Source organism: Pristis pectinata, chromosome 14, assembly GCF_009764475.1.
Source record: "Pristis pectinata isolate sPriPec2 chromosome 14, sPriPec2.1.pri, whole genome shotgun sequence".
NCBI lineage: Eukaryota > Metazoa > Chordata > Chondrichthyes > Rhinopristiformes > Pristidae > Pristis > Pristis pectinata.
This window is the reverse complement of record NC_067418.1, coordinates 8,646,886-8,662,674: the sequence shown is the minus strand read 5'-3', so window position 1 is coordinate 8,662,674 and position 15,789 is coordinate 8,646,886. Positions and strand designations below refer to the sequence as shown.

General features: G+C 42.2%; 2 protein-coding genes across 5 annotated transcripts in view; both read right to left on the bottom strand.

Moving 5' to 3' along the window:
* Window positions 1-4,698, bottom strand: part of depdc7a (DEP domain containing 7, paralog a) — a 37,497-nt gene extending 32,799 nt beyond the window's left edge. Inside the window, exons 1-2 of one of the 3 annotated variants that reach the window (XM_052029310.1) lie at window positions 4,586-4,698; window positions 4,139-4,291 (exon numbers count right to left, since the gene is read on the bottom strand). In XM_052029310.1, the coding sequence (XP_051885270.1) occupies window positions 4,139-4,217 (79 nt within the window). In that variant the 5' untranslated portion in view covers window positions 4,218-4,291; window positions 4,586-4,698. Of the gene's footprint in view, window positions 1-3,663; window positions 3,908-4,138; window positions 4,292-4,372; window positions 4,428-4,585 lie in introns of those variants that run through there. The other 2 variants (XM_052029312.1, XM_052029313.1) reach the window with 2 other exon arrangements.
* Window positions 4,699-12,703: 8,005 nt separating this feature from the next.
* Window positions 12,704-15,789, bottom strand: part of LOC127577907 (chromatin remodeling regulator CECR2-like) — a 75,065-nt gene continuing 71,979 nt past the window's right edge. For both annotated transcript variants that reach the window (XM_052029556.1, XM_052029557.1), the window contains exons 18-19: window positions 15,106-15,208; window positions 12,704-13,509 (exon numbers count right to left, since the gene is read on the bottom strand). In XM_052029556.1, coding sequence (XP_051885516.1) covers window positions 13,504-13,509; window positions 15,106-15,208 — 109 coding nt within the window. In that variant the 3' untranslated portion in view covers window positions 12,704-13,503. The remainder of the gene's footprint in view (window positions 13,510-15,105; window positions 15,209-15,789) is intronic.

Below are 15,789 nucleotides of genomic sequence, written 5' to 3'. Positions count from 1 at the left end.
AATTAACTTACCAACCCACACATCCTTGGGATAGAGGAAACAGGAGCATCTTGTGTCTTTGTAGAAGGCAACCAAAATCCCTCAAACAGAACCAGAAGGTCCAACACAAGTGAGGAAATAAAGAAATTAGTAACAGTGAAAATTCCCCAGAAGTTAGTGTGTTTAAACTGATAATGCTGAGGACTTAACCATCAACATAAAGTTTTGGTTATGGAGATAGTGCATACTGTTTATCATCTTCCATAATTCTCGAATGGTTCAGTAAAATGGAGGGCAGCAAATGTGACCCCAATGCAAGAAAAGAGGGAGAGAAAATAGGGACTCACTCACCATTACAACTAGTGTAGTGCTTAGTGTGATGATATTACAGCACCAACAACGCAGGTTCAATTCCAGCCACTGCAAGGAGTTTGCATGTTCTCCCCATGTCTGCATGGGTTTCCTCCCACATTCCAAAGATGTAGAGGTTAGGAAGTTGTGGGCATGCTATGTTGGCACCAGAAGCATGGCGACACTTGCAGGCTGCCCCCAGAACACTCCACACAAAAGATGCATTTCACTGTATCTGTACTTGAACCCATAAAGGATGTGATATGGATAATAACCACATTCATGGAGATATGAAAAGGCAATCATGCTTTACTAATTTGTTGGTGTTTTGGGGATGCATGATATAATGAGGGGATAATGATGCAACCAGAGAAACAAAGGACCGCAGATGCTGGAATCTAGATAAAAAACACTGATGCTGGAGAACTCAGCAGGTCAGGCAGCATCCGTGGAGAAAAGCAGGGGGGTCAACCTGGAGAAGGGTCCCGACCCAAAACACTGACCACCTGCTTTTCTCCACAGATGCTGCCTGGCCTGCCGAGTTCTCCAGCATCATGACGTATTTTATTAGATTCCAGCATCTGCAGTCCTTTGTTTCTCTTGCATTACTCTGCATGTATGCGAATGTGTAGTGCGCTGAAATAAAGTTAGTGAACTACAGACACTGTTCAATGGGAATACGATGTGGTGATAACAGAAACAAGAGGCAGAACTGAGCGTGAAACATTCCCGGATATAAAGTGCTCAAAGGAGAGGAAAGGAAAGAGCAGCGGTATTGATAAAGAATATTATGGCACTAGAGAGGATGGTGCCAAGGGGTCAAATCAGCTGGATTAGAACCAAGAAACAGGGAACATTTACACTGCTGGGTATAACCTACAGGTCAGCAGAGGAGAGACAAATATGCAGGGAAGTTATAGAACCAATATTTACAGAGTAGTTGAAAATGAGGGATTTTAATTATTCCAATGCAAGCTGAGCTGGTAATATTAAGGGAAGAGAGCATGAAGAACTTGTAAAAATGTGTCCAGGATAATTTTCTAGAGCAATGTTTCTGGTCAAACAAGGGAAGAGGCATGGCTGGATCTGGTTCTGGGGAATGAGGTCGCTCCAGTTCACCAAAGTGTGGTTGGGGGAATTTGCGAGAAAGATCAAACTCAAGATTTTGGTTAGCCAGAGGAAAGAGGAAGCAACAATCCAAAATAAAGTTAATTAGCAGAAAGCCAAATTCCATGAGATGAGAATGAATCTGGCTCAGACACATGGGATACAAAAGTTGACTGATTAGACTGTGGCAGAATGAATTGCTTTTATGGAACAGGGTGTTCAGGTACCATTGGGGCACATTCCCATGTGTAAAAAAAAATAAATTGAGCTCTCTGGAGGATGAAAGAAATACATAGGAAGTATAAAGGCTGCCCAAATACCAGTGACAACCAAAGATTACAAAAACTAAAGAGGTAAAGAAGTGCAAAAGAAAATAACAGCTGTAAACAAACCAGCATCCAAAATTGTTCTAGAGACAGCTAAAGAGTAACAGGGTAGTACAAAGGAATGAGGGGCATTGAAACCAAAAGTGGGAAGTTACACATGGATGAGGACATTGTTAGGGTACTAATGAGTGCTTTTCATCTGTCAGTAGTTGGAAGGATGTTTCCATTACCAAGAAAGAGGAACATAGTTGAAACACTAGACACATACAAGTGTGGGTTTCCACTTTAGTTGGAAAAACCAGAAATACCAAGTGATTTTTTTTAAAAACAGCTGCTGATAGACTGGGAATTGATGTTCAGAAGGATACAAGTGTCTGTGTGTAAAACACCAAGAACTACCATGCAGGTGCAGCAAGCAATTTGGAAGGCAAATTGTATACTGGCCTTCACTGCCAAAGGATTTAGATACAAGAGTAAAGATATCCTAATATAGTTACAGACAGAGTGCTGGAAAATGGGATTAGTATAAATAGCTATCATGGAAATGATGGGTTGAAGAGCCTGTATCTGTGCTGTATGGCTATGACTCTGCAGGGCTGTGGTGAGACCACACCTGCAGTGTACACAATGTTCATCTCCCTACCAAAGACAAGTGTACTCACTATAGAAGGACTGCAGCAAAAGTTGACCACAATGGTTAGAGATGGCAGGTCTCAAACCAGGAGAGATGGAGCAGTCCGATACTCTTTAATGAGATTTAGAAGAATGAGTGATAACCTCAGAGACATTCCAAACTCCGACCCACAGGGTAGCAGGGAAGATGTTTCCCTAGGGCAATACAGTCTAGAACGAGGGATCAATCTCAAGGAGCAGTCCACTTAGAATTGAAGTGAAGAGATTTCTTCACTCGGAGCATGGCAAACCTTTCGAATTCTCTGCCCCAGTGCGTGACAGCATTGCATTCAAGGCATAGACGTGTGGATACAGAGACATAGGCGGAAAATGTAGAGAATCAGCCGTGATCTAGGTGTGCATAAGAAATTTTGTATCAATAGTGGAACAGGCTCAAAGTGGCAAATGGCCTACTTTTTCCTCCAAGCTTGAAACCAAGACAACTGAAATTTAAGCTCCTTAATAAACCACTCTGAAAACAGGCAGCTCCAGCAGAATGGGTGGCGTTTCTTAACCCACGCTGTGACCCAATTTAATGACGGCAACTTTCGTAGAAACACCGCGCCCATTTTAACCTCTTCCACCTTCACCGACTATCCCAACCCCTCCACCCCCCCCCCCCGAAACTTTTATCCACGGCGATAAACCAACGCAAAACCTTAGGAATTACGAATGTGGCTGGGTTCAGTCCATTCCAATTCCTCCCCCCGACATCCTCAAATCAAATATTCAAAACAGAAACCAGCGAGTAAAGCCTTTTCTAGATTGAATTCTAAACACCCATTGCCCCGGGGCAGGGCAGACGCCTCACTGTGGGACCGGACATACAAAACCTGTGAGGTGAATCTTGCTTCACTTCCCGCATCAAAAGGATATACCGCTCCTACTTTAACCTTCTGGGACGTTTGGGTCGGTTGAACGCACTGTTGCCCCGGGAACTTTCCCGCCCCCTTCACCGAGGGAGCCGGTATCCCGCGCCCAGGGGCCGAGCAGTCACCACCCCGGGGTCCCGCCAGTGGAAGACTGCGGGCTCCCTTCAAACCTGTTGACGACCAACCCCCGTCCCCCACACCTCGTCTCTCGAGAGCGCCACACCTCCCCTCTCTCCCACCTCGTCTCTCAAGGGAAGAGGCGATGTCCGAGTGAGTGGCGGGCGCCACACTATCGCCCACCCCCGACCCGCAGCGCCGGCGGCAAACGATCGCTGACACCTCCTACTTCTCTTTACCTGACTGCGCCATGCTGCGGATGGGACATCGTTCTCAGCAGCGTGTGGGGAAGGTGACCGACAGCTTCCCGCCCGGGCGGGAGAAAGTGTTGGGAACGGTGTCCGTGGCCGCGGGGAAATCCGACTCGGAGGCCGATGTAAATACAAAAGGCGTGGACAAACGGGGAGGCAGGAATGTAAACTCGCAAACCAGCCGCAGATTGGAACAGAGGGGCGGAGGGCCAGCGTGCGTGTTTGCAGTTACAAACGGCTCCATGGACAGGAGCACATTGCACAAGAGGTTACCGAACACCCTCCTTACATTTAAACATTAACCTTGAATGGTTACACTGCCATTAAACAAATTCTTGGCATTGCACAACGCCGGGGAGAGACACTTAGTAACAATAAGCGAGAACCTGGGCAGAACTAATTATAAGCAACTTTGTATTCGGGGCTTTGCATTAAGTGATACTTTGTAACTTGGAGCCAGTACCTGCTCTAACCGCCGGGCTGAGAGCCGCCAGATTCAGGTTGAGGCTCAGGACGTGCGCTCTGTCTCTCACCGTTGCCATCGCTCGCCGAGGAATCTCCAGCCCGCGTTGGTTGGACCCGCACTCGGTTCTGCAATTTGAAGAGTGGACCAAACCTGCCCAATTGCATTAATTCCGAATTAATTGATTGCAATCGTGAGATAACTCACCTCAGATCCCCCTTCGGAACTCCTTACCTTAAACCTTCTAGTTTATGACACCTCTGCTATGGGAAAAGTTTCCTCTATCTACGCTGCCTATGCCCCTCATAATTTTATATACCTCAGTCAGGCCCCTCCCCACCCCCTCAGCACCAAGGAGAATAAATCCAGTCTCTGCTCGTCATTGAAATACTCCATCCCAAGCAACATCCTGGTAAATCTCCCCTAAGCCCTCTCCAGTGTAATCACCTGAACTGCACGCAGTATTCCATCTGTGGCCTCATCAATGTGGCCTTAACATAATCTCCCTGCTCCTATATTTCTATGGAGACACAAGAGATTCTGCAGAGGCTGGAATCTGGAGTAACACACACAAAATGCTGGAGGAACTCAGCAGGTCAGGCAGCATCTATGAAGAGAAATCTCTCTGCACAGATGCTGCCTGACCTGCTGAGCGTTTTGTGTGTGTTATCAACGTCTAATATCCTATTTCTCTTCAATACCTGTGCTGCCACCTTCAGGGATCCTTGGACTTGTACACCAAGGTCCTTCAAATCCTCAATATGCCGAACAGCTTTACCTTGTATGTCCCACCCTGATTAGTCCTCCCAAACTTCACACTTCTGGGAGTAAGTTCCATCTGCCACTGCTCTGCTCACTGATCAACATGACTACCTTCCTCACTATCACACCTCCAACTTCTGTCTTATCTACAAACTTGCTCATCATACCCCCTACATTCTAATCCAAATTGTTCATGCATATATCAGTAAAGCACTGATCCCTGCTGTGTATCACAGGTCAACAAGCTCCCAATCACAAAAAAAACCTTCACCCTCACCCTCCTATCAGCAAACTAATTTTGGATCCAATTTCCCAACCCATGCGATTTAACCTTATGGATCAGTCCGATGTGGGACCTTGTCAAAGGCATTACTGAAGTCTGTGTAGACAATATCAACTGCACTTCCCTCATCACAATTTATTTGCTCTTCAATAAATTCAAATTGGGTTAGGTTGTTAGTTAGCGGGCAGTGGGAAAATGATCCCTCTTGTGTTCATTGATCTCATTACTGGAGATTCAATCTCACTGGACCCTGCCACTTTGATCTGGCCCATGCCTTCATTATCCTGGTCCTGCTCCACTCGCCTTTATTGGGATCTGTGCCCTATTCTTTATTCCATATCTTAATAGGGTGGGATAGGGGGTCCCAGGTATTGTAGTTGTGTATGTGAGGTAGGGGGTTAGGGTTACGGTTAGGATCTCTCCCAACAAAGGCATGCTGACCATCTTTGGTTAATTTTGTCCCTCAGGAGTTTTTCCAATAACTTCCCTACCACTGACGTTAGACTCAGGTTTGAAGTTCCCAGAGTTATTCCTGCTGTCCTTCTTGAAAGGAGGTACATTTGCTGTTCTCCAGTTACTTGGCATTTCACCTCTGGCCAGTGAAAATTTAAGAATCTCTGTCAATCTTATCCCTTGGTGTTTATAACACCCTGGGACATATCTCATCAGGCTCTGGGGATTTATCTACCTTTAAGCCTGCTAAGATACCTAATACCTTTTCCCTTTTAATGCTAACATGGTCTGGAATTTCATGTCCCTCTCCCTAATTCCTCCAGCTACAACATCCTTCTCCTTAGAAAGTATGGATGAGAAGCATTTGTTGAAGCCCTCACCACCCTGAGCATGCTCAAGTTATGGTAACCAACAATTAGGATCAAAACTATATGCTAAATCCAGACGTTCAAACATGCTCAGAGACACAAGAAATTCTGCGGATGCTGCAATCTGGAGCAACAGACAAAAAGTGCAGGAGGACCTCAGCAGGTCAGGCAGCACCCATGGAGGGAAACAAACAGTCGACGTTTCAGGCCGAGACCCTTCATCGGGACTGGAAAGGAAGAGGGTAGAAGCCAGAATAAGAAGGTGGGGGGAGGGAAAGGAGCACAGGCTGGCGGGGGAGAGGTGAGTCCAGCTGAGAGGTGAAAAGGGGAAAAGATGTAATAAGCTGAGGGGTGATAGGTAGAGGAGGCCAAAGGGCTGAAGAAGAAGGAATCCGGTAGGAGAGGGCAGTGGACCATGGAATAAAGGATGGGGGAGAGGAGTGGAGGAGAGGAGATGGGCAGATCATCAAGGCAGGGGAAGGGAGCCATGGGAATAAGTGAAGACAAAGGGGGGAGGAGAAAAAGAAGGGGTGGGGTTACCAGAAGTTAGAGAAATCGATGTTGAGGCCATCAGGCTGGAGACTCCCAAGGCGGAATATGAGGTGTTGTTCCTCCAACCCGCGCCTGGCCTCAACGTGGCGGTAGAGGAGGCCATGGATAGACATGTCAGTGTGGGAATGGGAAGTGGATCAAACATGCTAGCCTTATTTTCACCCTTCAGCCAAAATAATCTACACTTCCTTATTTACCTGTCTGCAGAGGAAGCTTCCAATCTCAGTCTCCCATTATTTCCCCAAAGCCCTGTAAATTATTTCCTCCTGTGCTTATTCTCTTGAAAACCCTCACTGATCATTTTCACCACCATTACAGGCAGTAACTTCCAAATTATCACCACCAGGATAAAAAGGTTTCTTGTTTTTAAATGTGGTCTAGTACATTGAACCATCTGCTAATGGGAGCAGCTGTTTATCCAATCAAAATCCACCATTATCTTCTTGACCTCCCCTCAACCTTTTTGTTCCAGAAATTCTGAGATCCTCCAGTCCAACCTTGAAGCAGGAATCCCTCATCTTGGAATCTTCCGCACAGCCCCTCTAGGGTCCCTCGCATACTCAAAGTGTGGAAACCACAACTACAAATTTCGATAGATTTACACATACAAATTTCTACAGGTGTACGGTGGAGAGCATTCTGACTGGTTGCATCACAGCCTAATATGGAGGCTCCAATGCAAAGAATTGCAAGAGGCTGCCTGCAAAGGGTTGTAGACTCAGCCAGCTCCATCACGGGCACAACCCTACCCACCATCAAGGACGTCTTCAAGAGGCGGTGCCTCAAGAAGGCAGCATCCACCACTAAGGACCCTCACCATCCGGGACAAGCGTTCTTCTCATTACTACCATCGGGGAGGAGATACAGACCCACACTCAACGATTCAGAAACAGCTTCTTCCCCTCCACCATCAGATTTCTGAATGGTCCATGAACCCACGAACACTACCTTGTTACTCCTTTTCTTTGGCACCATTTGCAGTATTTATTTTTGTAATTTATTGTAATTTTATGTCTTTGCACTGTACTGCTGCCGCAAAGCAACAAATTTCAAGTCAGTGATAATAAATCTAATTCTGCGTGCAATAATTCATCTGTGGCTTAAGAAGTCTTTCATAAAGTTTAAAAATCACCTCCCCTTTTTTGTACTCTTCAGTTTCAGAAGCAGGAGTTGAGTGATTTCAATGTGAAAACAAACAATGGTTTATGGAACAGTCCTACAGGATGGAGGGTCACAAATATATACCCACTGTTTGAAAAGGAAGAGAAAACAGGGAACTTCAGGTCCACTAGTCTAACATGTGTAGTAGGGAAAATGTTGTAAAGGATAACAGGACACTCAGAAAACATCAGCAGGATTAGACAAAGTCAGCAGGGATTTGTGAGCGATTTCATGTTTGATAAATCTACTGGAGCTTTACTGATGTTAACTGCTAGAATATACAGGCAACCCCCATGTCACAGAAATTTGGGTATTGGAGATCCACCCTTACGGAATTCACAAATCACTACCCAAAGATTTGAGATATGGAATAAAATTCACTCTCATGGAATTTATGGGAAAAAAGTAAACGACACCCAGGTCCCAGCATTTCCCATCTCTATTTACACAATTCTCTGCCTTCCTGTTTTACTAACTAACGTGGATGAGTTTACATTTATCCCTGTTATAACTGCATCTGCCATATATTTACCCACTAATTGTTTAAATCACCTTTAAGCCTCTTTGTGTCCTCCTCACAGATCACATCATTTGGCAAATTTCGAAATGCTGCGTTTGGTTCCCTCATCCAAATCATTGATATATATGTTGCCCAAAGCCCAAGCACTAATCCGTAAGTTAGTAAATAAATAAACACAGTATTTATTTTTTTCAACTCTCACTTCTTGATGCATGTGCAGGTGATCTGGCTTTGCTTTATGGAAAATTGCAATAAGAACCATTTTCTCGGAACACAACTCCCCCCTGTAACGTTGGTGTCGTCTGTACAAGGGAAAACCAATAGATATGATGTATCTGGATTTCAGAAGGCCTTTTGGATAAAGTTCCATGTAAGAAACTAGCGTGCATAATTAAAGCACATGGGATTGGGAGTAACATACTGGCAAAGATTTAAATTGACAAACAGGTAAGAGGAATAAATGGGACCGTTTCATGATGGCAGACAGTGGCTAGTGGGGTACCACACGGATTAGTGCTTGGGCTTTGGGCAACATATATATCAATGATTTGGATGAGGGAACCAAACGCAGTATTTCAAAATTTGCCAAATGATGTGATTTGTGAGGAGGACACGCAGAGGCTTCAAGGCAATTTAGGCAATTATTGAGTGGGTAAATATATGGCAGATGCAGTTATAACAGGGATAAATGTAAACTCATCCACATTGGTTAGTAAAACAGGAAGACAGAGTATTGTGTAAATAGAGATGGAAAATGCTGATGTACAAAGGCACCTGGGGGTTTCTTGTGCACCAGTCACTGAAAGCAAATATACAGGTGTAGCAAGCGGTTCAGACATGATCATCAGCCAGTAAGTCAGCCATGATCAAATGGTGAAGCAGACTCGATGGGCTGAATGGCCTAATTCTGCTCCTATGTCTTGTGATGGCCTTTGTTGCAGGAGCTGAGTGCAGGAATAAGGATGACAAGAATTATACAGGGCCTTGGTAAGATCACACGTGGGGTGTTCTGTGCAGGTGTGGTCCCCCTCACCAAAGAATAGAGGTTCACCAGACTGATCCTTGAGTCTGAGGAAAACTTGAGTCAACTACACCCACATTCACTAGAGCTTGGAAGAATGAGTGGGGATCTCATTGAAACATAAAACTGGGGCAGGGCTGGACAAACTGGGTGGAGGGAGAATGTTTCTGCTGGCGTATCAGGCGTCCAGAACAAGGAAGGGTCACGGTCTCTGGACGCGGGGCAAGACATTCAGGACCAGCACGAGGAGAAATTTCTTCAGTCAGAGGACGGCAAACTTGTGGAATTCCCTATCACACAAGGTAGTGGAGGCTGAATGCATTTAAAGGATGAAATAGATTTCCAGACTCAAAAGGCATCAAGGGTTTGGAGAGAGAGAACTGCCAGGATTAGAGAGTACTAGCTATAAGGAAAGGCTGGACAAACTTGAATTGTTTTCTCTGGAGCGGAGGCTGAGGGGAGACCTGATAGAGGTTTATAAGATTATGTGGGGCACAGATAGTCTTTTTCTCAGGGTAGAAATGTCAATACTAGAGGGCATAGCTTTAAGGAGAGAGGGGGAAATGTTTAAAGGAGATATGCAGGGCAAAATTTGTTTTACACAGAGAGTGGTGGGTGTCTGGAATGCGCTGCCAGGGGCGGTGGTGGAAGCAGATACGGTAGTGGCGTTTAGAAAAACACATGAACAGGCAGGGAATTGAGGGATACAGACCAAGTGCTGGCAGATGGGATTAGTTTAATTTGGGATAATGGTCGGCACAGACATTGTGGGCCAAAGGGCCTGTTCCTGTGCTGTACTGTTTTATATTCGATGTTCTACATGGTACCAAGAGGATAGCCATGATTGTACCAAATACCAAAGTCTAATGTTGCTACTTTCTTTGTTTCTGTGTATACAAGTATTATTTCTGACAGCCCACTGCATATTGCCAATTTTTTTTTCTTTGGCATTAGAAAGGGTACCTACTTTTATTTTTAAATCAAGGTGATTCATTTTCAAAAGCTAGAATCAAGCAATAGTCACTTGAGCAAAGACTTTCTTAATTGAACGTTGATGATAAAAACACATTTTCAGTTAGCTGGTCATAATCTTGCTTCCAAGCTGCAAGTTCAATCTCACTCCAGTTCTCATGTGATATGTCTTGAGCAAACTGTCTTCTCGACTAAAATTGCAAATATTGATTAATTGATCACTTATCAGACTGTTGACTGGGCAACTTCAGTGCATACTCTGTGCCTCCATAACAGCCCATGCATTTCACAGTAATTAATCATTTGAGAAGTTTTGTTATATTTTTGGAACTGATTAATCTTTATATTATTTAAAATGCATTTGATCTTACCAAACACATGGCAAGTAGTTTACATGAGACAATTCAGAGGTTTTGGATGTGAATCATAGGCCGAGATTCTACTGCACCCCAGCCTCATTGAACTAAACTGTTCAATACTTCCAACAGCTATTTAATTTTTTCTCAGCCGTAGGATGTTTAGTAATTTCATTATAAAACATTTCATTTTAATTTTCACAGGCCCCACTTCAATGGGGATGGTGGGGTGATGTCTTTATCACATACCCAAACTGGGATTAGTGCAGATTTGTAATCATCTTTCCCTCTTGTCAGCTTTTATCAAATATTGCTGCAGTTCAGACACAACTTGTGTAGTTTGTAGATGATTTTAAATGGATTCTGTGGATTGTTTGCTATAATGAACCATTTAAGACAACTTTAAACACATGGTTGAATTGTGGCTCATTAGAGATGATGATTTAATTATGCAACTGGACAAGGTTCTGTCTGCTCTCTCAGGTGAGAATAAAAGATCCCACACCATTATTTAAAATCCAGAGGCATTTCCCTGATATTCTGGAGCTAGTGTTTATCTCTTAGTCAATATCACTATATTTATTTGGTCATTTTCCCATTGCCTTGTCCTGTGGGCAGATTGTAATAGAGGAATGCAGTAGCCAACGACGACTATGCTTCAAAAAATACTTCTGCAAAATTCTGGGATATCCTGAAAAGTATTTAAAATGCAAGTGAAAAATCAAACTGCAGAAGCTGGAAATCCAGAATAAAAACATCCCTTTTGATTAAATGTTTAACTCTATCCTTTCTACAGATTTAGCTAGACCTACTGAGTATTTTCAGCATTTTGTTTTTAATAGAAATGCAAATTCTCTTTCAAAAATTACTTGCTGTTCCCCATCTGTAACTCAGTGACTGGGTGAAGTTTCAAGAACCACTTTATCCCAATTAGTGTAGTAAAGTGGAAGAAACACCTAAAACAGATTGTCTGGTCATTGGCTCTTGGTGTTTGTGGAACATGCTGTGAACAAATTGGCTGCTGTTTCCTCCATTATAGAATATCTCATTGGCAGTTAAGTGCTTTGGACACCTGGGGATTGTGAAAAGCATGATATCAATGCTATGCTTTCATTAGATACACCCAATGATCACATACATCTTCCTCATGCCGCAACCCACTGACAATTTTTTTCAAAAAAAAACAGAAAATGCTGGAAACACTCAGAGGTCAGGCAGCATCTAGGGAGAGAGAAACAGTCAATATTTCAAGTCAACATCCTCTCATCAGAATTTGAATGGTTTGAAATCTGTCATGTTTTAAGGTGCAGAGACATCAGGGTGGAAAGAGTGAAGGGAGCGTCTGTATAGCGAGATTCAATTGCTTTCACCACAGTGCCATTTCCTTCACTCTCTCTTGGGCTTCACGCTGCCACAGACATTTCCTTTCTTTTCTTTACCCCCATCCTCTGCTCTGCAACTTAAAGCCTGTTTGATTTCAAACTCTTCAATACCAGTGACCTGAACTGTTTACTTTGTTTTCCTTTCCACTGACGCCACGTGACCTGCCGAACATTTCCAGCATTTTATTTCGGATTTCCAGCATCTGAAGCTTGCTTTACAATTCAATTGCTTTCCGTGCCGCACCAAGATCTAACTTCTATCACACAACGTCTTACAAGTGGCTTTCTAACAAACTATATTCACGTGACATTTCACATGGAGGTCCATGTAGTCTCATGGCACTGATGAAAGAACTCCATACAAATTAGGAAAATGGCAAGATGGGATGACTAAAACTGACTCATTTGATTTACCCCAGTACATGTTCTTTTCCAAAGTTTATAGAGGTTGCAAAACAGCCATGACAGACCAGTAGCAGACAGACCAGCAGTAGTTATTGAGCAATACCTTACTGAAAATGAGTATATTGCAACCAATCTATATGCACAGAAGCACCCAGACTTGTACTTGTGCTCACTACAGAAATCTCATGCTTGTCTTTACATGCATCCCAATTTGTCCCTTTGAGTCCACAGAAATCTCTACCCCTTATTTTATGTAATAACACCTCACTGAAATAAATCACGTCTCCATTTCCCACAGAAAAGAGCAAAGATGTTTGTTTAAAGTCCATGTTGTACACAAATAGATTTATTCCTGAGAAGAGCCATTTAAACACAGTGCTGCTGGTACAGAGATAGGCAGCAGTACTCTACACTAAAGTTTACAAAACATGTTTTTGACATTAGCTGTGTGTACTCCTCAGATTTTTTAAAACATTTAATACATAAATAACAAAATAGAATTCATATACCTCTACAATCAATTAATAGTCCTAGCTAGTCAAATTGAGAAAGGCCACCTTTTCAAAAGGTCTTTACCAAATAAAAGCATTCCAAATGCAGTTTCACAGACAAGGTAATAAAGTACAGTGAATGCAACACTAATTGTAAACCTTTCCTGAATCCATATACTAAAGTAAACACAAGGAAAATCTAATATTCACAGTTTAGCAGCTGCTTGCCAAAGCCACAGTGTGTTTAAACATACTTGTATCTTCACTGTGTTTTCCCCAGATGGAAACCACGCCCAAAACGGTGTACACAATTTATAAATTACGAGTTCTGGTTATGTTTTTCCTCTTATGATTTTATGAAGTTTGCAAGCAAGGTGATGCAATTTCTATATACAATTTACAGTCTCTTTAAGGCAGTTTACAAAACAGTTTCGGGTCAAAATAAAAGTGTAATAAACTTAACTTTATTTCAAATTCTTATTATTGAAAATTCTCTATTCACACTATATAAACCTGAGTTTATCTCCCACTACAGAAATGGTCCCTGGCTACAATTCACAGTTTTTGAGCTGTAATACTACGATAGTATTTTCAGTGCTTTCCTGAGCCACATCCACTTGCAATGCCAAGATGTTTTGTTCAGGGCTGTGGAGAGAGGGGGAAAAAAAGAGAAAGTACATTAAATGTGGGCTGCTAAATATCTTACAAATAAATATTTTGCTGGAAAAAATACCCCAATTATAATAGAATCCTACATTCAGGTTTCATAATTTGTCTACCAAGAGGGTTAGTTATTTCATAAACCTTCAAGTGCCAGGAAAAGATTTGGCTGAATAATCTGTCACATATTAAGTCTACCTTTTGTATATTAAACAATGGGTCATCAGCTAATAGTAGCTACCAGGGGCATATTATAATCTTTCAGTAGATAAAGGGTAAACAGTTGTACATTCTGGGCCACAAGTATCTACTGATTAGCTTAAAATTTTGAAAGCAAGCAAGCAGGTCTAAAATTTAACACCCAGCTTGTATGTGTCCACCATCTCTCACCAACTTCCGTGTTTAATCTGGAGTTGGTCCATCATCACAACATTTTACAGCAGGGAGAGGAAGGAAGTCGACACGTCCACACACAAGAAATCAATAGAAATCATCCTAATCTGCCCATGCACCTCCAGGTAAGTATAAGCAAAGGCTATTACCTGGAAGTCATCTCAGATCAGGCAAAGCCCTTGAATTCTGGTTAAACCAATGACTTGCTGCAAACTGCCAAAATATCCATGAGTTGCCAATGTTCCCCTGCCCTCCCTTAGTTTTTTTATGCCATTAAAATAAACTGATTATTCAGACAACTATAAAGTTCATTATGTCCCTAGTTCTCTTGCAGGTTCTTGCAGAGATTATGCCCATTTCTCTCGCAAGTCCTTCACTCTCGAGATGGACTCCTTATACAATGAGATGGACTCTGACCTCACGATCTACCTTGTTGTGACCTTGCACCTTACTGCACTCTGTCTGTAACTGTGACACTTTACTTTGTACTGTTATTGTTTTTACCTGTACTCTGTACTAACCCAATGTAACTCCACTGTGTAATGAATTGGACCTGTACAATCAGTATGCAAGACAAGTTTTTCACTGTGCCTCAGTACAAGTGACAATAATAAACCAATACCAGTGTATCTGTGTATATTGTTTGCCACACAAATGCCAACGTGACACTGCTGCTACATTATCATGCACAAATGATTAAGAGTTAAGAGACTCTCCCACCAACTTTTCCTGAGACGTTAAGGTTCTTTGTAATATAAAGGACCAGGTCAGGAACTAAAGGGACAATTATGTAACTTATTTACTCATATCAGTGCTCAGCACTATGTAGAATTTTTGCTGAATTAATAGCTATTGAGTTGCAAAGTAATAGGACTTTGTTTCCACCTGTTATATTCTGTAAATATTTGTTATATTGTTTACTTATTCACATTAAGAGAGTTAATTTCACATTTAATGTCTTCAATATTAACAGGAAGTCCCAAAGAGCTTCGCAAACGATTTAATTTTGAAGTAATTCTACTCGTGGTGAAATATGCGTACCCACCTATGTTGGCAAATATGAATAATCAATTAAGCTGCTTTGGTGCATGAATTGAGAAATAAATGTCGGTTGAGAAGTTTTAGAGTCTTCCCGTTCTTCAGCTATTCCACTGGATCTTTCACTTCTACCCAACAGCTGAAACTTACCTGGTTCATACAAAGAGGCGGCACTGTTTTATCTTGAGGCTGTGGCATTGTATCAGGATCCCTTCTCCCCATCTGTTTCAACACTGGGTATTCAGGCAGCAGACTGAAACAAAGCATCTTGTTTCAATTTTTCGTTTTTACGAACACTAAAGAGGCAGACTATGTAAATCACTAAGCTTACAGCCTGAACAGTACTTCTGGTTGTATTTGTAAAGAAAATGGGGAAAGGACATTCATTGAAGGTCACTATTACTATCATAATCATTGACTAAAAGTCCAATACCAAGCACCAGTATAGATACTGTGATAGAACAAATCTTCATGCAAAAATTCCTATGGATTTTCTACACTTCTGGATGTAATTCACTGCTGGTTTACAATTATAAACAATGAATAATTATTTGATCTGTGAATTTACATCAAATCACTCCACTGTTGAAGATGGTTTTAAACATTTTCAGCTTCCTCCTCCATCCACACAATCTAAATAAATTTTGAAACAAAGACGTATAATACACTATATTTAACACAAGAGTACAGGTATTACTGGACCACAGATCCAGAGACCTGAACTAATTATCTGGAGATAAAAGTTCATGTCCTACTGTAGAGTTGGGGCAATCTGAATTTAATAAACAGAGAATTAAAGAAGAATCAGTAATGGCGGCTGTGAAACAATCTTAA